General features: G+C 35.1%; 1 protein-coding gene across 1 annotated transcript; it reads right to left on the bottom strand.

The window, feature by feature from the left end:
* Positions 1–80: 80 nt before the first annotated feature.
* On the bottom strand, positions 81–21068 carry LOC145774575 (uncharacterized). Its single transcript, XM_082585841.1, has 18 exons — positions 20950–21068; positions 20327–20426; positions 19274–19435; positions 18835–18965; positions 14242–14315; positions 13180–13341; positions 11777–11937; positions 11277–11335; positions 10852–10951; positions 9638–9799; positions 9187–9317; positions 8714–8787; positions 8227–8371; positions 4615–4726; positions 3069–3292; positions 2297–2463; positions 1068–1142; positions 81–702 (listed from the first exon to the last, which is right to left on the bottom strand). Exons 1-17 carry the CDS (start codon positions 21045–21047, stop codon positions 1090–1092), a joined length of 2115 nt encoding a protein of 704 aa, XP_082441967.1. The 5' UTR covers positions 21048–21068; the 3' UTR covers positions 81–702; positions 1068–1089.
* Between the last annotated feature and the right edge of the window lie 730 nt (positions 21069–21798).

The raw sequence follows: 21798 nt of genomic DNA, 5'->3' as shown, positions 1-21798 counted from the left end.
TCATTAATGAATTAAACACAACTTGAAATGAACAATGCTTTTATTTATAAATGAAAATGTAAAAATCATTACATGAAGGTGCAAGGACACTGAATGAAGCTGACAAAAAAATTATGTTTTTGACTTGTGCTATTTCAGCAAGATGCAGTATACTCCTCGAAGTGCAAATATTAAACTACTTTTGATCGTGAACCCATATAGTCAGGGTATATATAGAAGCGGTTATACTTTCGTCGCAGGAAAATAAAATCACTTGAAAAAATGTCGTAGTAGGCTATGACTTGCATAAAAAAAGAAGACGTCCAAAAGATTGATGACTGTGCACATTGCAAAACGACGTTGTACTGAATACTGATGATTGCTGACTTGAAGGAAAATAAAAGTGATCAAGATTTGCAAAGGATGGTAAATTGTTGCCATAAAACTCGGTTGAAATGATGAAGGTAATGAAAACATTGCAAAATTGTAAGTTATGTACAAACACGCACTACTTTATTCAAGTAGCAAGATTTAAAGTTGTCATGTATGTAAACAAACTGACTGTTTCGATTAAGACACTTCTATCAATTTCAGCATTAAAATGTTTCAAGGTCAGATGTTTGTGGCAAATAAATTCAGCCAACTCGTTGAAATTAATTTGGACACATCTTCTAGTTTATTTTGTGAGCTGATCTCGTGTATTCCGGCCTTTCAGAACGTTTTCTAAAAAATAAAGATTAAAGTGTTAATTTATGTTCAAAACCATATACTTATATGTATAAACTATATAAAAAATAATATATAATTAGTTATAATTTAGTTATATAATTAATTAATTATATAACTATATAAAACTTGTATATTGCACACAAAACAGAGTTCAAGGTACGTCAGTCATTAGCTGATGTAAAAGTAAGAGGGCGATTGCAACCTGACACACAGAAAATTAACTTTAGTTTAAGGTCAGATGTTTGTAGACATACATATCAATATGTTTTGTTAAAATCACCCTCCTCCCTAAGGCTACTTGCTTGATCCGCCCCTGACGACAGTTCAAAAATGTGTATTTTTCCTAAACCAGCAATTACCTAGTTGGAGTAATCCACCAGTTCACATGCAATTGAACGGGAGAGGTTCGTCAGCAGCTATTACTTCAGGAGATTCTAAACAAATTCCGCACATAAATAAATGGTTTCAAAAACTACCATCATTCACTTTGCATTAAGGGATGTCTAAAGTGCGGCCCGCGTGAACATTATCTGCGGCTCGCGTTTTTACTCAGAATCTACATAAGTTACAGTATGTCGAAAATGGTATGTTGAAAAAAAAAGTTGTGGACAAATTGCTTGCACTTTTTTGAACTTTTGTAGTTGGTAGCCAAAATTTCAAAACTAACTTGTAGCCCAATAGGCTACAAATATAACGCAGACAAGCATGCCTGCTTGATTTTTAGTTTGTAGCCTAATTATTCTGTTATGGTATGCTGTTCATTATTCTGTTAGATCTACCTCGAGAGATGAATTTAAATTGGTCGATGGAGACATTGTCAGTGCACGTTACACAAGAGGTGATGTGCTCTTTAATTGAACTTTTAATTGTTAAGTTTGGGTTTAAGTGCTCCCAGCCCTTGTCAACAAATGTCTGGTTGACCAATTTAAAATCATCTCTCCAAGCAGATCTGAAATTTAGACTGAGATCATGGAAGCTTTAAGAATCAAACGCAACAATCCGCCTCTCAACAGGCAGTTATTCGCCTGTGGCTTATCGTTCCTTTTGTGCGTGTTCTAATTGTTTGTCACATTCCTGTACTTTACAATCATGCATGTACTTTACAATCATGCCTGCACTTAACACTTCATGTGCTCTGTTTCCCACCGTATAATTTACTCGGCATCGTGCTTCTATCACTTGTTCAGTTTGTGCTTTTCAGTCTGGAGTGTCGTTACAGTTATAGTGCATAGTCAGATTTATCTTATAATTTTCATTTTATATATATTGCGGATTTAAGCAATTCCTGATAAGGACACACGTACATGTCGAAAACGTTTGGGTTAATTTTTAATTGTATTATATCTCTTTGTAGTAAAACACGTTAAACCTGCTAAAGTTACTTCGTTTTGTTTGTCTATGGTTCAACAAAGCAAACTCTCTACCAAAGCTTTAACATCTGATTTTACTGATAACTTACATTTCTGTTTTTTACTTTATTTACAAAATGTGAGCAAATTTGTTGAAATTGTGCTGCATAAAATGCAGTACTTATCACATCTTAACAACTGTGTTTGTGTTATTTGAAATTAAGTTATCTGCAATTTACCCGAACAAGACGAAGATTCCAAGGTTTCAGCTGTTGCAAGTGCGATATCCACAGCTCTTCTGAGATACTGCGCTGTTGGGTCAGGGAGTCCCTTCTCGAAGAGGTTGTTAAAATTGCAACGGGTATTAGCAGCATTAATAAACCACTCCTTCAGCACGTTAAAGGCCCTGAAAGTATAAATGATGTATTTGTAACTGAGTAAAGGGAATTGCTTAAAATATCAACGCCACTATACGCCTGGTATAAAGTTGTCATAGATGATACTTGCCCGGTCAAGCACAAGAGGTTTTATCATACACAAGTTGAATGTGTTTTGGTAATATTTTAAATTGGGTAAAAACATTTTTAAAAATGGGAGAGGGCTATGACCATGACCGATGAGAGAATTATATGGTCACGGTGTCAATAATATCATCATTGCTCCAAAACAAGTCATCTGTCGTAAGTCGAAAAAAAACTCATAAAAATAGAAAACACTAAGATAGAGGTTAAAATTAGCAAGGAGCAAGTAGAAAAGGTATTTTTCTTCCAAAAAAGCAAGAGTTCTCTCTGAAGAGAATGGATTAAGTAGGCTCTATATAAGCAAAAACTAAAGCACTCAAGTTCTATCATACCAATATATTATTTATAAAAAGATTTAATTTGTGATCAATGTTTAATTGTTTATACTATGTGGCTCGTTCATCTTAAACTTTTCTGCACAACGTTCCACATTATTTTCCAAAGGCAAGCTTTGACCTTTCATCAAAACCTATCCTAAACAAAGCTTTACCTGCATATGCCTGCTCTATCTGGGGCCCATGCGTAAGCGTAGTAGAAGCGTCTTGCTTCGTCGAGCAAATCATCCAGGACATTTTCATCGCAATAATTCAAGAACGCTTTGACGTCATGGGGGTATGCCGCGTCTCGATGAGCATGGAAACAAAATGTGTTGATTTCATTGTTTACTTTTTCTCCGGGACGAGTTACAAGTCTGCGCAACAGCGACAGCATCCCCTGCAAGAAAACGGCGCAAGTAGTTTATCTTATGCAGCTTCGTTGATTTTTTTCGTAGACTTAGTTACTACAATAATAAGTTACTCTACTGAATATTTTGCTAGGAAATCGGCTTTTTTTGTATCAAGTTTGTTCAAAGTGTAGCGGATATGGGAAAGGTGTGTATTCTAAACCCTTAAAGAAAAATAATTATAACTCAGCCAACTTCAGGTCAATGTGTATTATTTTTCTCACAGGTAGACTCTAGGCACTTGCAAACCAACTCAGAACACATAAACTACATACAACAACAAAATACCGAATAATTAAACAATAAAAGAAGTTAAAATGGTGCAAATTACACATTTGGTGCGTATTTGTGTTTTATTAAAAATTTATATTAAAATTAGGTTTAAACAATAAAAAGCCTTTAATAAAACAACACAATCATGAAAAAACAAGCCTCGTGAATAAAAAGCTCTTGTCAAAACATACAAAATGGGTGAGATGACTGGCCAAAGTTACACACTGTCATGCATTGCTAAAAATGACAAACCTATGACTTCTATATTTGGTCATGTCTTGTAATTGATCGCAACATCTCCTTGTAGGTCAAATATAATACTAACATCACATAAGCCTTAAAAGTCATGCTTAAAACATGTGAGCGCATAGTGGCCGACCACCCAAAATAATATCAGCTATCAGCATACCCAAAACCAGAAATCCTAAACTCTCGACCACGTTTTAAAACCAAATGAACTAATTTTTTTACATCCGGACTTTTATATTGTTTCTTTCATGCTGTGTTTACAAATATCAATAAAAAGATTTTAATTTTTGATTAAGGGGACTGGTCCAAGTTACACACTGGTCCAAGTTACACACTTTTCTATACAAATTGGTCGATGATAGAAGAAAATTAATGGTTGAATGTGATATTTGAGACAAAAAACAAAACGGTAAAGTAGCCGATTGCCTTTTTTTGCGAACAAGTCATTCAATCTTTTTCAAAAAACTCTTATTTAAAAAACTTGATTTCAAAGTTTATTGTTGGCATGCGCATTGCGCAGTGAATTTAAAATCTTCAATGGCGATACACTTAAGTCTTAATTTGATAAAATAACAATTCAAAAAAATTAAAATTATTCTGATTAAACATTGATTGTCACATTCTAATTGTTTGTCACATTCTTGTACTTTACAATCATGCCTGTACTTTACACCTCATGTGATCTGTTTCCCACCGTATAATTTACTCGGCATCGTGCTTCTACCAACTTGTTCAGTTTGTGCTTTTCAGTCCGGAGTGTCGTTACAGTTATACCGGTAACCTAATTTACCTTAATATTGAAGAATGGCAAACGAAGTAAGTCCAGTCTATTCCTTTTTCCTCCCATCCTGCACTGCATAAGTTGGCTAGCCACACAACGAATTGTTCTGTCCACTTCGTTTCTATAAATTGAGATTTTAAATTTAACTTATAATTTGAATCGACATACAGTACATTGATCCAAGGCCGACTGGAGGATAATTCGGCCCGCTAATGATAACATTCTCCAACCTTAAATCAAGACACTTCTAAGAAAAACCCATCTATAACTTTTAAACGTTAAACAGTAGGGTGGCTCGTTTATGAACTTTTTTTTTAAATTCTCTCGGGGTAGTGGGGAAATGGTGCCAATGAGTGAGAAAAAGCTCATGACAAAATTTGAGATTCGTAACAGATTGTTTTCAGCCTCCTCATGGGGCTCAAAAATCGAAAACTAGGGTCAAAAACGCAAAAATATTTTTAGTTTGGGTAGATACAATATTGTTTAGATATATCTAATTAACCTAAGAAAAAAAATTGGAGTCATTTAAACTATTCCTTCAGCTTCCTCACAGCTTCTGAAAATTTCCATTGTGCAGACAATTTCGCATTTTTGTGGGTGATTACATAATACATAATTGCGTTAGACATTTTGCCAACTATAAAACGTCATTGCATTTCTCTTTATAGACCTGCCCTGAGCTATTGCGTCATTTTTTTTATGAAATTGGGTTAATTTGGTATGAAAAAGTAACGTCTTTTATTTGAATTTAGGTCACTGACGAAGTTTGTAGTTATGTAACCACAAACAAAATGCGAAATTTTCAGCAAAATGGAAATTTTCGGAAGCTGTGAGGAAGCTGAAGGAATAGTTCAAATTACTTCAATTTTTTTTAGGTTATTTAGATATAGCTTCGGTAGAGAGTTTGTCTTGTTGAACCATAGGCATACGAAGCCGAGCAACGTTATCAAGTTTAACATATTAAAGATTATTATATTTACAAAAAACACAAAACTACGCAACAATTAAATATCGAACGTTTTCGACATGTCCTCTTCAGGAATAATATACATACAACTTAACTACATCTGAATAAAATACAATGGTTAACTAAATCTATAAACAGGAAAATACAAAAACTGCACAGTACTTCTGACTAGCTCAAACTCAATGATAGGCTCCATGAGAATCAAAGGCAACTGCATCAAAAGGTGTAAAACAGATCACATGATATGGTAGAAAGGCAAGGTGCAAAAAAATAATTTTAAAATACAGAGAGCAAGAAAGACGAGCCGCAAGCATACAATTGTCTGTTCAAAAGTGGATTGTGACGTTTTATGTACAAGGCCTCCAAGATCTTAGTTTGATACTCAGACCTGCCTCTGGACATGATCTCAAATTGCTTGATAGAAACGTTGTTTTGACATTCTGTACATGAGAAAATGTGATCTTTAATTGCGCTTTTCTGTACAGAATTCAAATTGAAGTGTTCCCCAGCTCTAGTCGTTAAATGTCTTGTTGACATACCGATGTATGTCAGGCTTGCAACACGCAAACAACTGAATTTATAAACGACATTAGAACATAGAGCAAAGGGCGTAGGCGACTTCAGCTGGAAATATCTGCCTACTTTGAACGTTCTATTTCAGGGGTGGGGAACCTGCGGCCCGCGGGCCGCAGCCGCGTGACTGTTCCATGTGGCCCGCGTCAAAATTTCTTTACCCAAAATATTGTGTGGATATAACACGTTTTTCTTAGAAGTGTCTTGATTTGCGGGCCAAAGGATCTTATTGGTACCGGGCCCAAATTATGCTCTCGATGACCCTGCTCATACAATAATATTCCCGCCATATGATTTTTGGACATAAAGAGTAAAGAAATGGAGTTAGACATTTTTGCCTCTCCCTTCAATGTGGTTGCAACTGATGTTCCTAGTAACTTCCAACATGAAATAGTAGAGCTCCAGAGTGACGGTACGTTGAAAGCGATGTACCAAAACATTCCACTGCTCAACTTTTATCAACGCTATATAAATGCTGATGATTTTCCATTCAGGCGGGAACATGCTTTGAAATATGTGTCTCTGTTTGGAAGCACCTACCGTTGCGAGCAGTTTTTTTCCAAATTGTATCTAACAAAAAGTCGGCTTCGCTCCAGACTGACTGATAAAAACGTGGAGATGCAGTTAAGAGTTGCAACATCTTCCGTATCAGCAGACATCATACGACTCACCAAAAATAAAAACTCTCAGCCATCCCACTAGCTGTGAAAGTGAAATAAATCATCGTCTACTTCGCTGCCTTTTTTATCTGTAGGCCTAGGCCTAAATAAAATTTCGAAATGTTTAGTGGCCCGCCTGTGTTATTTCTCATTTTATGTGGCCCGCAATACTAAAAAGGTTCCCCACCCCTGTTCTATATACAGGGTAAATGTCACAATTAAATTTCTTTTTGACAATTTTAGCTAGATTTTTTGAAAATTTTACCGAATCTTTTCCCAAGAATGGTACATCAAAAAAGCACCAAAAAAGAATGGTACATCATCATTGGCACCATTTTTAGATATATCTAAACAATATTGTATCTACCCAAACTAAAAATATTTTTGGAAAAAATTGCGTTTTTGACCCCATTTTTCGATTTTGAGCCCCATGAGGAGGCTGAAGACAATTTGTTACGAATCTCAAACTTTGTCATGAATGTTTTGTCACTCATTGGCACCATTTCCCCACTACCCCGAGAGAATTAACAAAAAAAAAAATAGTTCAAAACGAGCCACCCTATTAAACAATAGGCTATGAGGGCGAAATTTTATTTCTTTTATAATTTTAGTCTCATGTTACTATCCTATGAATTTCAAGTTTCTATTTTATTTATTTAATAAGTTAGAACGGTCACTATCTACATTCTACAAGGAAGGCGTACATCAATTGACGTATTGTAACATATCTGCAGATAACCAGTTTCCGTAAAACGGAATTTTGTTTCTTTCTACCATGAGTTGTACGTTATCAATTTAGGTCAGCCGCAAAAAAGAATTTTGTTTATTTTTATCAAAATAGGTCGCCCAAACTGATCAGCAAAAGGTAAAAAGCTGCTGCTGCCTACAGTTGGTTGTGCCAGATAATCCAGTTTTTAGCTGAGAAAGATGATCGTTTTTTGGGCAAACAAAGAACGCATGGATTCCATGCTGGAGATCTGAAACTACCATCACTGAGAAAAACGCAATGCAATAGTGTGTTATAGACCTACTGTATCTTGCATTGGTCAGTTAGTTCAAGATAACAGTGGTGAAATGCATAGCTTAGCATTGTGTGACAGTAGTTTAGCAGAAAGTACACTAAAGGGAAGTGTCTGAAGTTTATCTAAAATTACCTTAATTTAATATTTGAATATGGCAAGGCAGTGGCGTAGCTAGGGGAGGGAGGGCGGCACTTTCAGACTACGATTTTTGATTTTGATTATAATCTGATAAAAAAACACATTTCATCTTCACATGCTTTTTCTTGAAGGGGCGGAAAAATCTGAATCCGCCCCGGGCGGCACATTCCCTAGCTACGCCACTGTGGCAAGGACATATAGGATATCTATCACTGAGTGACTAAGAGATCGACACAAACCTTGAATAAATTTTTTATCTCACCTGCAAGTTTCTGGGCCTTGAAATGATGAGGGAGAGGCAAATACGTATTCACATCTAAATACAGATTCTACGACTTGGCTGACTGTGCAGGAGGGAAGAAAATCCAAGTCACCTCTTGAAATTGATCTTACCCCAGTTGGAACAGCTGCAAGTTATAGCCAATGATGTGTTGCGCTTACAGTGTAGAGTTTTTAGAAGCAGCTTAATCAATCTAAAAAGTAATGATTTTTTGACTGGGACTACCTGAACGTACGTTCATGGCACCTATAATGCATATCTAGTGTTTATAGATAACTCCATAACCATCTTCCAGCCGAGTTCCGATAGTTGTTTTCATTAGCAAACATATAGCAAAAGTCTTATTTCACGTTTTGATATGACATGTTGATTTTGCGGAAAGTTTTAAAATTTCTTGACCAGGTTGCTTCTTGGAAGCAAAATAAGAGGGAATTCTTGGTACTGTGAAATAAAGGACAACCGCACTCACTTGTGGCCAGGCTCAACATAATGTGCCGTAAAGTATTTTCAACGTGGTCTCGGGACACTGGAAGGCCACTTCGCCTAAAGTGAAATAGATATTTCAATTTAAAAGTAACAGGAAGTCAATACGGATGAAATTATACAAAATTTAAACTCGTCATAAACAACTTAAATATATGATTTTTCTATTCTACCATTCATGGCCATGTACTATTGTACTTTAGTCATAACAGCAGCCTACTAAAGCTTTTCGTGTAATTTTTTGCACTTCAATTTTTTGGATGTAAACAACGTATGAATACTTAACAATCTACAGTAGATGCTACCGACCTGTTTTAGTCTGATGCTGCAAACTCGCAACATCCGGCTAAACAGGTTGTTAATACTGTATCTACATTGTGAAGTAAGCAACAATCAAGCTGCTAAAAGTGAAACTCATGAATACACCATTTAAGAAAACTTTTGTGTTATAGCAGTTACCTTGACAAAAGTGTATAGCCCATCATAACTCTACGAGGGTTGCCAGTCACTCCCACAATGTTGTTGAGAAAGTTGGTTTGAGTTGAGAATCGAATTTGGGAAAAATTGTAGTTGCCCATCGATTTCCAAATCTTCAAAAATACATAGATTTAAAAAAATAAATTAAAAATAAATTAAAAATAAATTAAATTTAATTTAAAAAATAGATTTAAAAAAACATATGTGTATTGTTATTAACAGGCGGGCATTGTATAATAATGTATTGTTAATATGTCCATTATTAGTATTTTTATATTATTGATAGGCTATTATTATTAACATTATTATTATTTATTAAAAAAAAATATTTTAGTTAACTGGTAATTCTGCAGATACGTTTAACAATGAATAAATACCATTTCATAAATCGTGCATATTTTTATAATAAAACTGTCCTATAACATTTACTTACCTGCGAACTTGAGATTAAAAAATAAACTTCGCAAATGCTCGGGTCAATATTGGCAACGCTGACTTGAAACACATGATATTCTGTAGTGAAATAACCCTCTTTCACTTCCCCGTTCATCAACGAATAAAGTCCTTGGTTGTCGGCACCGGTGTCACTTTCAACCTTTAGTCAAACAATAGGTTATCAAATTTGTAAGAAAAAAAAGGGTGTACCTCCATGAAACGTGCATGAGTGGTTGATCTTTTTGTTTTTATTGACTAGAGTTGGTTTCTATTTCGCATTTAATTTCACACTTACGTCTTATCTGAGCTTGCCCTTACTGGCTGAAGTTTTGATATAATTATTATTCTTATTACACGAGTTCTGATATTGTGATACACTCTATTCATTTATGACATTTAAGAAAACTAATTTTGTTCTATTGCACTTTCTAGCAAGTTTTCCTATTACTTAGACCTCTGCTATGTTTGGCATATATTGTTTTTCGTTGTGACGGTCAAAAATAAAAACAAACTGAACTGATGTCAAGAATTGTTTCCGACGAGTGTGGAAACAACAGTTGTTCAAGCAATACTGGAAGCGTTCATTGAACCTACAGCCGAATCTTACTGTTGCATACACCTAATCACACCGATAGTTAACCAAAGAAACAAGGACGTTGCTCCAAATTGTATTTATGAAGGAAATTATTATCTCCTAACAACAACGTTAGTTAAATCCTCGCATCGGTAGGCTAAATTTAGAAATAATGTCAATTTTTGATAGACTGTCGCTTCCGGTGGAGTTGAAAACTGTTAGCTCACGTTTCAAGTTAAGGTGAAATGATCGTATCTCTTAAGCTTGGCTATGCTAATGGTATCTATCAGTAGCCCACTGTCAGTATTAAAATTTAACCAATTGGGCTTAAAGAGATAGTTGATTTTTTTTAGAAAACATGAAAATATAACAGCACATAATCTTGGGAACGATTATTCAACGCTAGTTTTGGCAATGCTTATTTCTTACATTTGGTCTTTTTTATCTTCACTAAATTTGCAGTAGTTGAAATTATTCCTTTCATGGTCTGTGATTTACTTTTAAAAGGACAGTGACGACTAAAGGTGTGTTCATCAATAAAAAGAGAGTTATGGTTGTGCTATAGTGACATATACAGTATACAGTGGAACGATTGTTTTAATATTTCAATTTTTTCACAAGTATCAAGATACCGGTACCTGAAGTGTGAAGTTTACTGGGTTTCCATTGTTGTTCTTGATCCATAGCAGGAAAACAAAAGGATGGCCCGCATGGCTCACAAACTCAAAGGTCTCATTCCTATTAACAAGTTCAATTGCAAAAGAAAAGAAAAATGGATAAATTTTTCTAATCATTTATTTGTTAACAGGATTTTTAAATCATCGTGTCCTGCGCCTTTATGTGCCGTTTTGTACCTTGAATATTCTCTAGCAATTTCTATTTCAATACAATACAGTAAATACGATTTTTGACATTTAATAATGGCAAGATGTAGCCGAAAGCGGTAGAGCTTTTTTCATCTTATTACTTAAATATCATGCTCTCGATTGGTTGGTTTGCCTAATGTTAAAAAAGTAATCTTTCTACCAAAATTGCAAAGTAAAGAAAAAGTTAAGAATTTTACCGATATGACTGGTCATAGCCAATTCTGAGTTTCTCTCCCGACGTTTCATAAAGATAGAGCTGAACATAAGTATACAATACTGTAAAGACACATGCACTAACGTGATGCTATGCAAGATAATAATCAAAAGAAAATGATATAGAAAATAAAAATAAAAAAATATGTAGGCGTATGTATTACTACTGCTATATTTTTTGATGTGGTCTGTGTAAAAAATAAATATAGATTAACAAATAAAAAGTTATTTTATAGATAACAAACGAGTTCATCTTTTGCATTGATGCAATGTCTACAGACGTTAAATCTACATAGACCAAAAAAACTTGTTTACTGTCTGGGTTGAGACGTTCAAAGAGTAGCCCTACATATCAGAAGTAGTTAACTTATTGCCCAACTCTATATAAATAAATTCAATCTTTAACCGGTATTGTTATGTTTTCTTAGTTCAGTTTTTATTGCAAACTGTTGCACTGTTTGAAAGATAAATCTGCTCAAGTTACCTGGTTTCCACCGTCATACATATCGTTGCCACCATCCCTGATTGAATATCGAAAGTCGTCGAATCTTCCATCGTAATTGTAGGAAAACCAATTACTTATATCCGCCGTAATATTTTGGTTGATGTTTTGTATAGCAGAGATGGCAGTTAACGAATAGTTACCTAAGAACAGGCGAATGAAAGTCAAATTGAGCTGGAATTTTAACAAAAAGAAGAAAAAAGCAGCCACCAGATTATTGATGTTGATATTTAGAGGCAGTTATTTGATTCATTGTACAGACAGCCAGTAGCATTGACAAAGTGTCCAGGAGATACTTTTGGCCCAATTAAGAATGATTTTAGGGGCCCGAAGCCTTCACAAGGGGACCTGAAACTCTAAAAAACTATGTATTCTTTGAATGTGGTGCCTTCTTCTCAGAAATCTCTTAATTTTAGGATCAAAGATCGCATTGGTTCCAGGCCTAAATTATCCTCCTAACGACCCTGCAGTAAACTACATCAACGTTTACAGATTTAAAAAAAAGACTATTCGTAGAAGCTACACTTTATATCACTATCACTATTTTCATTTTGTTATGGTTATTATTGCTTCAAGTAAAGTTTGAAACACTATGGGAGGTCTAAAAGATACTGAAATCTATTGTTGATTTGTTTTATCTTGTCTTAATGTAATGCAGAATACCCAGAAAACATTGAGCTCAAGCATTGTTGCATAAGGTTAAAAACAATTTGTTATTTCTTGTATGGAAAAAAGAACCTTGACTCATCAGACGGGAATTCAAGTTTCTAAAATATTTTTTTTTTTTATTATAGCTTTACGAAAGAAGTAATTGTGTAATACCATAAACAAATGACTGACAATAACTTGATAGGATTGAATAGCATTATTTAAAACAAATACAATATACTAACAGAATAATAACATAATAAATTCAAGCGTTTAGACAAGTATTGAATTTATTATGCTATTATTATGTTATTGTATTGTATTTGTTTTGGAATAGTGCTATTCAATCATGTTAAGTTATCGTCTGTCATCTGTTTATGTTATTGTAAATTTTTTTACATTGTGCAGTAATAATAGCAGTCTATGGGCAATAGTTTTCTTTTCTCGGCAAGCTTTCGATGTACGATAGCCTTATTACCAACCTGACATGCTCATTGCTCACTGCTAAGCTGCTAGAAAAAGCGCAGTCAATATTAGTTTTGTATGACCCGATCTGGAATTAGACCCAACACAAAGCAATGATGGAACTAACGAGGTGACATTTTATATTTTTACTAACAATGGTGGCCGTTCTTTTGTCATGCATAGCTTGTAGCTCAAAAGAATGGAAAAACTATAGACATTATATCAACGTATAAGTAGTTAAGTACTGCAGTTATCTGACAAAATAGCCGTACCTCCAAGGAGAAGATATGCTGGACGTAATGATGTTAAATTTGTAAGTAGAGCAGACGTTTTATTAGAGCTCTTCAGTTCAGAAGTCGTCGGTGCAGAAGTCGTCGGTGCAGAAGTCGTTGATGCAGAATTCGTCACGTCAGAGTTCGTTAATTGGGAAGTGTCTGTTTGATCAGTTAGTAGTTGTTAAGTAGTAGTAGACCTATCGTCCATACTTCACATTAAATTAACTTATTGATTGAAACTCGGTTATCCAAAGCTTATTTTCATTAAAGCAAAGAAGCAGAAAGTTAAAGTCAATAAAATTTATTTAAAACGTTGAACTGTAGTTTCATGAAAAATAAAACCATTAATTTTCTGAGATCTGTTTTAATTTTGTATTAATTTTGTTTAATTTTTTATAATAGCCTATCTCTTTGCTTGGGCTCCATTTTAGAACACCCCAAAAAATTGTGCTACTTTTTGCATAAGCTTGGGCTCTTTTTTATATTAACCTCTGGCAACCCTATTGGCTTGAACTTTTCTTGGTTGCACTGAAATTTAAACGCCCTTGCTACAAGAGTATATTGACTTCAAAAGTTTTTCCTATTTTTAATCACCCGGAATAAAGTTTATATTTGAATAAAACCACAGGACTTCACTTGAGGATCGCAGCAGCACATGATTTCTTTTCTTTCATTAATATTACTGAACATTAGCCTATCTTGTTTCAACGTAATTTGCCAATGCTTGACATTTGTCACATTAAGAACTGGGAAGCAACTGACTCGATGACTGATATAGTCTTTCGCTGCTTCCTGTCTGTTGTGGTATTTAGATAGCTATGGTACTATTTTATTCGTATTGTGTATAATTGTACCGTACTATTGTCGCAACAGACAAAATAAAAGGTTTCTCTTTCTCTTGTTTTACATTAGCTTCTGCCACATTGTTCATTTCAAATTTGACGACAGTTAAAACTAAATTTACACTTTGATATCACACATGTTGATTTTGCAGAAAGTTCAAAATTTTATCTAACTTAGATCTTGGTATATTGTACAATAGAAGACAACCGCACTCACTTGTGGCTAAACTCGACATAATGTACCGAAGAGTATTTTCAACGTGTTTTCGGGTCACTGGATATCCATTCCGCCTGAAAAAGAAATACATTTTTGCATTTAAATTTTAATTGCAGAAGGAAGTTAACATGAATGGAGAGAAGTCTGGCTCAAAATCTCGAAAAAAATTTTTTTTTTTTTAAATCTTTCGTCAGTTTGTAATATTGTTCCTTTTGGTGAATGTATCTCCTACACAAAATTTCACAAAAAAATATCAACGTTTGACCCTGGTTCACCTGGTTTGAATTTTTTCAAAATATCGAGTTTTCGCTTATCCCTAAAACTGCTCACTCGCTATCTTCTAATGCATTCTAGCATCTTAATGGACACAATAAGAGGCAGTAACACAAACTTGTAGTAAGCAAAGTAGTTTAATTAGCAACTCCATAAACACTGACAAGCTACTAAGTACAAACAAAGTGCATACGTTGTTTTGCTTAACAAACTAGACAAATAAGCAAAACAAAGCTATCGGTGAACAAACGCAATTCTTTATTATGGTAAGCCTACTGAGCAACACCGGTCAAGATACGAAGGCTATTTATATATATAATTACAGAATACAAAGTTATGTTCTTCAGTAAAGTAGCTGCTTAGAATTTTATCCTTGTTGCGGAAGAACGTAATTTTGGCCTCGGAGTCAAGAATGCCACGTTGATCGAGATGAGGAGCCAAGATATCAGCTACCACTTTTGATAACTAAATCTTTAACTAGTACAGTAGGTGGTAGAAATGGTCTTGAGAAAAAAGCTTGACCTTGCTCCGAAGCATTACTGAAGGTATTGAGGTTACTCTCAGTCATGCCCGTTTTCCTATTGTTTCAAGAAAATCACCACTTGAAACAAGAGAGGGCAAAGAAAAAACAGAAATGGCAACGTCCACGCAATGGCTGCCTTGCACACTCCATGATGTTCCAACTTCTTTGGAATATGCTCACCGTACAGAAGTATCAATTTTCATGGCGATTCCACAGCTCTCTTTATGCCATGACACTCTGAACTTCTTCTTAGCCTTGAGCCCATCAGAAAAGGATTTGAGTGCAATGTTTGCATACTTTAGGAGGAACCCAGGACTTATCTTGATCACCCAGCTTCATGTCAAAGTAATAATAATGCTTGTTTTTATAATTATAGCGCTGTATCTATCGCAGAATGCGTTGCTCCTCTACCTTGCCTCATGCAGTAAAATATATCTGGGTTGTTTGTACAGCATTATACTTGTCAAAGCATATTTTATTAGCCTATATGCCATTTATTAGCCTATAGACCAGGGGTCACCAATTTTTTTTCTCTGAGGGCCGGATTGTTGCGAGATTAACAGCTGCGGGCCGGATGCAAATTGCGAAAAGATATAAGCTTACAACTGTTTAGAATCTCCATCGACTTGAATTGAACACAATAAATAACAAATTCAGCGGTGGAATAGCAAAGTTGTGATGAAAATCGAAAGGTTGCTGGAAAAGTTATCCCCCGCTGTGATCAGTGCCGGTCTTTGGGGTGTGCAAACCGTGCGATCGCACAAGGCCCGCAAATTAAGGGGCCCGCAATTTACTCAGAAAATGTAGTGGTTTTTGTCATTTCCAATGGAAAAAATTCAATTCGATTCACAAGCAAGTACCAGTATCCTTGAAGTCAGTTGCGGCTTCAGCTGTATTTCCGAAAAATGCGAAAGAAAGCGTGATCTTATCGTTTTGCTATGACACCGAACAGGGACACCACCATTTTACAGTAGCCTAATATTCATATTCAAATTTTTGTTGAACATGCTCTCAGAATGCAACAAATTCAATGTAATTTTTCAAAATTTTTGCCCGCCGGCCGTCAGCCCCCCTCTCCCTTTCAAAATACCTAGCTACGCTACTGAATTGGATCATTGTCATTGGGGCCCGCAAAAGATATTCCGCACAGGGCCCGAAATGCCCTGACCGGCACTGCTGTGATACACTGCAGGGCATCGTACTCTTGAAAAAACATTACACTGATGAAACATTGGTGTTTTGAACAACAAAGGTTGAGATGTCATAAGAAGAAACAATATCGAAAAATCATTAGCAGGTTGCGTGTAGCTCAACAGCAACGTCAGTTCCAGCGCTTCCACTTTTGTGGTAATTACCACAATTGTGGAATTTTCATCATGCTTGTGGTAAAAATGTGGTAATGAAAAATTTGTGGTAAAAATGTGGTAATATGGAAATTTTGCGTGGAAATGTTGCCAAAATGTGGAAATTATAAATTTTGAAAATTTGACATAAAATACTATCAATAAATAAGAGCATTAAAACTGTTGTCCTCCAAAATCGAACAGATATGCAAAAAACTACTTATAATAGCATGTGACTAGCATGTTCCGCTGTTTTCGGTTTGATTTTGGAATGCGTCCTGGCTTTTGACTTTGAAGGTAGGGTGACCATGTGATCATATTCATAGTCAATATGTCTTTCAGATTCTAGCTGCGGTGTCAAGCACAGTACTTTGTAGTGGCGTAGCCAGGGGGGGGGGGTTACAACCCCCCTTTGGCACGCGTGTGACGTCACGATATTGAGAATGATGCTTGCAGTCTCTATGTCTCTAAAACAAAGTTTGCCTAATTTTAAACGAAACTGCATTAAAAGAGCGAGTTTTTCGAATAGTAAACATTCAAATATCTCAGCCAGGAGTTAGCAACACGAAAACATAGAGACTTAGCTTTATTACCGAAAAATGCCCAAGAAAACATGATCTGATTCTTTTGCTATGCCACCAGACAGCACCATTTTACAGGAATATTTATACCCACAGTGTTGTTGAAAATGCTCTCAGAATGCACCAAATTTAAAGTAATTTTTCAAAAATTTCTGGGGGAGGCCCCCCAGACCCCCCGCCGCTGGGTGTCACCTTTGGCGAAGAGGTCGGCGGGCGAAACCCGGCGGCCGCCAAAACCCCCCCTTTCAAAATTCCTGGCTTAGCTACTGGTACTTTGCTTTCTTATTTCGGACGTTCTGTTAAACTGAGTAGTTGTTTTAGGCCTTATTTTACACTATATAGTGTAAATATAACCAAATAATAGCGTTGCCGGATAAGGAATTCTGTCGTAATTTTAGAAAAGTTTAAAGCTGTTGAAAACAAAAACTTGCATTTTAGAAAAATTTTTAGTTCTGGGTAAAGATCAAAACCCTAACCTTATTTCTAAGTCTTACCTTAACCCTTACTAACTTTAATCCTAACTCTGACAACACCTGATAGTAACTATGGCAACAAGTGGGTAAACATAGCCACTGTGTTAATGTAAAAGTAAGTCGAAATACGGTTAAGATCGGGTAAAAAATCACAGTAAAAAATGTGGTAATCTGAGGACAAATGTGGTAATACAAGTGGTAATCTAGCTTTGTAAAAGTGGAAGCACTGGTCAGTTCCTTACAAAAAGTTTGGTAACTTTTTTCCTTATCAGTTGTAGTGCAGCTGTTATTTTCGCAGCACGTGGCGGCCGGATGAAATTAGTTTGCGGGCCGGTTCTGGCCTGCGGGCCGTAGTTTGGTGAACCCTGCTATAGACCAAAAAAAAAACTTCTTGCAGCAAAAACTTGGCCTTAGCAAAGGCTTAGAATAAAATTTCATTTGTAGGCTACAAGTATCCATTTCAGTAGGCCTACCTTTTCAATATAAGGCTGCATTCATAAACACATGACTTTGGGGCTATTTTTTTATGATGTAGGCCTACTGATTTACAATTGCTTTCATTGAGTGTTCATGCCTCCCTTACGTTAATCACAGTTCATTTCAACCCTTGCTTGCGTTTTCAACTTTCGTAACATATCAACCAATTGAACTAGACAAGTGCAATTATGACATCATAATGGTAAACAGGGCTAAAAATAAGTAATTTGCTAATTGAAATCTTTTGAGTGACGTAACGATTTCAAAAATATTTTCATTGTCGAATATCTCGAAAACTAGAGCCAATTCGAAAAAACTAAGTGCATTTTCGGAATCAGGGGTCCTGAAATACTCTAAAATGACTCTCTTCTTTTGTGCCCACATTTTTTGTTGGTCTGTGATTACAGATTCACTGACCGCGAAAAGGCTGTAAAATCAACTTAAACGACACTAAAAGCATGCACTATTAGTGACTCTCAAACTTGGAGCAGGGTGAAGATGTTCCACGTGGTAGTTAACAGGGGAAGTGACGTCAAAATCACGTGGTCAAATTTTGAGAAATCCCCTGTTCAGATACTGCTAAACCACTTCAAAATTTACTATTTTTTTGAATAAATTCTGTATTTTAGGTTTCATCCAGACTCATCAAGCGCTTCAGCTCATCTGCTCCCAAATTAAAATTTATTTTTAAAAAGGGAGTTTTACATTTATTGATTTTCCATGCGTGATGTTTTTAAGTGGTCCTATTGTAAGCTTAGGCTACGCTAATTATATCAGTAACATTTAAAAATTCTGCACAAAACGCAAATTAAAATAGACTTGATATAAGGAAGCCTTAGGCTATTCATACAGCTTTCTACAATTGCATTTATTGCATATAAAAACTTATGAACTTACTAAAACTTTTGTGCTCTAGCAGTTACCTTGACAAAAGTGTATAGCCCATCATAACTCTACGAGGGCTGCCAGTCACTGCCACAATGTTGTTGAGAATGTCAGTTTGACTTGAGAATCGAATTCGAGAAAAATTGTAGTTGCCCATCGATTTCCAAATCTTCAAAAACATGTAGATTTAAAATTAAAAACGTTTGTATTGTTATCAACAAACAATCATTCTATTATGATGTATTGTTATTATTATTATTATATGCTGTTATAAACTTTACTTTATTATACATTATTAAAAAATTACATTTTATCAAACTGGCATTTCCGAAGATAAGTTAACAGAGCCGAAATGTAAACGAATTTATTTTCACACGACTTGTCAGAAGATATTTCATTTTCATGATTGAGCCTAAATAAAATTCACCTTATCAAGTCTTATTTTTTCAATAAAACTGTATTATGAGATATACTTACCCTAGAACTTGAGATTAAGAAATAAACTTCGCAAATGCTCGGGTCAATATTGGCAACGCTGACTTGAAACACATGATATTCTGTAGTGAAATAACCCTCTTTCACTTCCCCGTTCATCAACGAATAAAGTCCTTGGTTTTCAGCACCGGTGTCACTTTCCACCTTTAGTAACAACAGTTTTACAAGGTTTCATGTCATTCATTTCAAATTCAAGCTTACCTCTTATCCAAGCTTATCCTTGGTAGTTCAAGTCTTAGACCTACTATAATTATTCTTGAACGTGTTCTATATTATGATTTACACAGTATGCTTATTCATTCCATTTTGCAAAACAGAAAGAAAACTAATTTATTGTACACTATCCAGCATGTCATTAAATGGTTACCTAAAGGCACAGCAAGGCACAGCAGCCTGTTTCCAATGAGTGTGGAAGTAACAGTTGTTCAAGCCATGGATGAGTTTATTTAATCGACAGCCTGGGTCTCAGTGAGGCCGAAGTTTTATCAAACGGACGGTTAATCAAAAAAAAAAACAAGACTTTAATGTGAAACTGTGTTTTGTGTGTAATCGAAAAGGGATGTTGTTTTCTCCTCATAATAGCATTCGCTGAATCCTAGTTTCGGTAAATTTGAAAATAAAATAAGTTCAGTTTGAAAAACTGTCAGCTCACATTTCAAGTAACGGTCAGGTAATCGTTCCTCCTGTGCCGAGTACAGCTAAGCTATGGTACCTACCAATAACCTACCCTGGCTATCAAAATCTAACCAAATAGGTTTAAAGAAGAGTTTTATTTTTCAAAATCTATAAGCACAAAGCAAATATAGTTTGGTAACATTTATTAACATTAGTTTTGTGAACGCTTAGTTCTTACATTATGGTCTTCGTTTGCTCAAGTTGAGATTATTCCTCTCAGATTAACTTTTAAAAGCAAAGCGACGATTAAAGGCTTGTTCGTCAATAAAATGAGAGTTTTCGTTACGTTGTCGTGACAGATAGAACGATAGTTTCAACGTTACAAGGAATTTTAGAAGTGGGCTATCAAGATACCGGTACCTGAAGTGTGAAGTTTACTGGGTTTCCATTATTGTTCTTGATCCATAGCAGGAAAACAAAAGGATGGCCCGCATGGCTCACAAAGTCAAAGGTCTCATTCCTATTAATAAGATCAATTGTAACAGAAAAGTAATTGTTATAAACAATTAGCCTTGTCACTCCATGCAACAAACCGTGTAAGCCTACCAGCCTCATTTTCTTTATCATAAATCGATTTCGCTATCACAGCATCCTCAGTATGATCATGTCAAGAGCAAAAATAGTTATAAAAAAATTAATAATTAAAAATTTTGTGAATGAATAACTTTTTTTTGAATCTACCATCTGCTGGAGTTAGACGTATCTTTAAATCATCATGTCTTGTACCCATTAGGCTATTTGCTGATTTGTGACATAAACTATTCTCTAGCATTTTTTATTCTGTACAATGTAAAGTAAATAAGTAGCCTACGTCACTCTAACACTTGACAATGGCAAGGTGTAGGCTACAATCGAACACGTTAACTTCTTTAATCCTGATTCTCCTAAATGCCATGCTGTTGCTTGGTTTCCTTTGTTTAAGATTCAACAAAGTCATCTTTCTACCAAAATTGCAAAGTAAATAAAAATAAAAAAATTTTTACCTATATGTCTGGTCATAGTCAATTCTCAATTCTTCTCCAGACGTTACATGAAGATAAAGCTGCATACAAGAATATGGTAGCCTACTATGAAGACACATTTACTAACGTGGTGCTATGCATGCTAACAATAAATTGAAAATGATATAAAAATAGAAATACTGAAAAATAAAAAAATAATGGCTTATACATTACCACTATTATATTCATTTGTTTTTTGTAAAAACAATAAGCATAAGTTAACGAAGAAAGCGTATTTTCAAGCCAACAAGTTAACCCATTTTGCACATTCATGCAATTTCGGAAAACGTTGAATCAATGCAAAAGACGGAGTGATTTTCTGTCTGAGTTGAGACTTACAAAAAGCACTTGTCAGACGTAGTCTAGGGGCATTGACCAACACTGCACATACTAATTAATTTTTTCACGTATCTTGTTACGTTATATTAATTTATTTTTGTCACACACTGACGCATTTTCGGAAGATAAATCTGTAAAATCTTTTTTAGTTACCTTGTTTCCGTCATCATACATATCGTTACCACCATCATGGATAAAATTCCGAACGTTATTGAATTTCCCGTCGTAACGGTAAGAATACCAGTCATTGATGTCATCTGTGATATTGCGGCTGATTTTTCGAATGGAAGAAATAGCAGTCAAGAAATAATTGCCTAAAAACAGGCCAATGAGTGTAAAAAGGAGTTGGAATTTTAACAAAAGCAAGAAAAATCAGCCATCAAGTTGTTGATACTGATAAGATGTTTTTGTTTATTGATATTTATTACAGTTTACAATTAGATAGCAAGTTAAACTTGTCTTTGGTAATAATATTGTTTGATAGTAAATGTC

The sequence above is a fragment of the Aplidium turbinatum genome, chromosome 7 (genome assembly GCF_918807975.1).
Source record: "Aplidium turbinatum chromosome 7, kaAplTurb1.1, whole genome shotgun sequence".
Lineage (NCBI taxonomy): Eukaryota > Metazoa > Chordata > Ascidiacea > Aplousobranchia > Polyclinidae > Aplidium > Aplidium turbinatum.
Note: the sequence above shows the minus strand (reverse complement) of the source record. Positions and strands in the feature narration are given on the sequence as shown.

Coding starts and splice junctions, on each gene's coding strand:
- LOC145774575 (XM_082585841.1), bottom strand. CDS start 21,047: ATGTGTCTTCATAGTAGGCTACCATATTCTTGTATGCAGCTTTATCTT. Junction 18,966..19,273: donor TCTTAATCTCAAGTTCTAGG/GTAAGTATATCT, acceptor ATGTTTTTGAAG/ATTTGGAAATCGATGGGCAA. Junction 8,372..8,713: donor TATGTTGAGCCTGGCCACAA/GTGAGTGCGGTT, acceptor TATAACTTGCAG/CTGTTCCAACTGGGGTAAGA.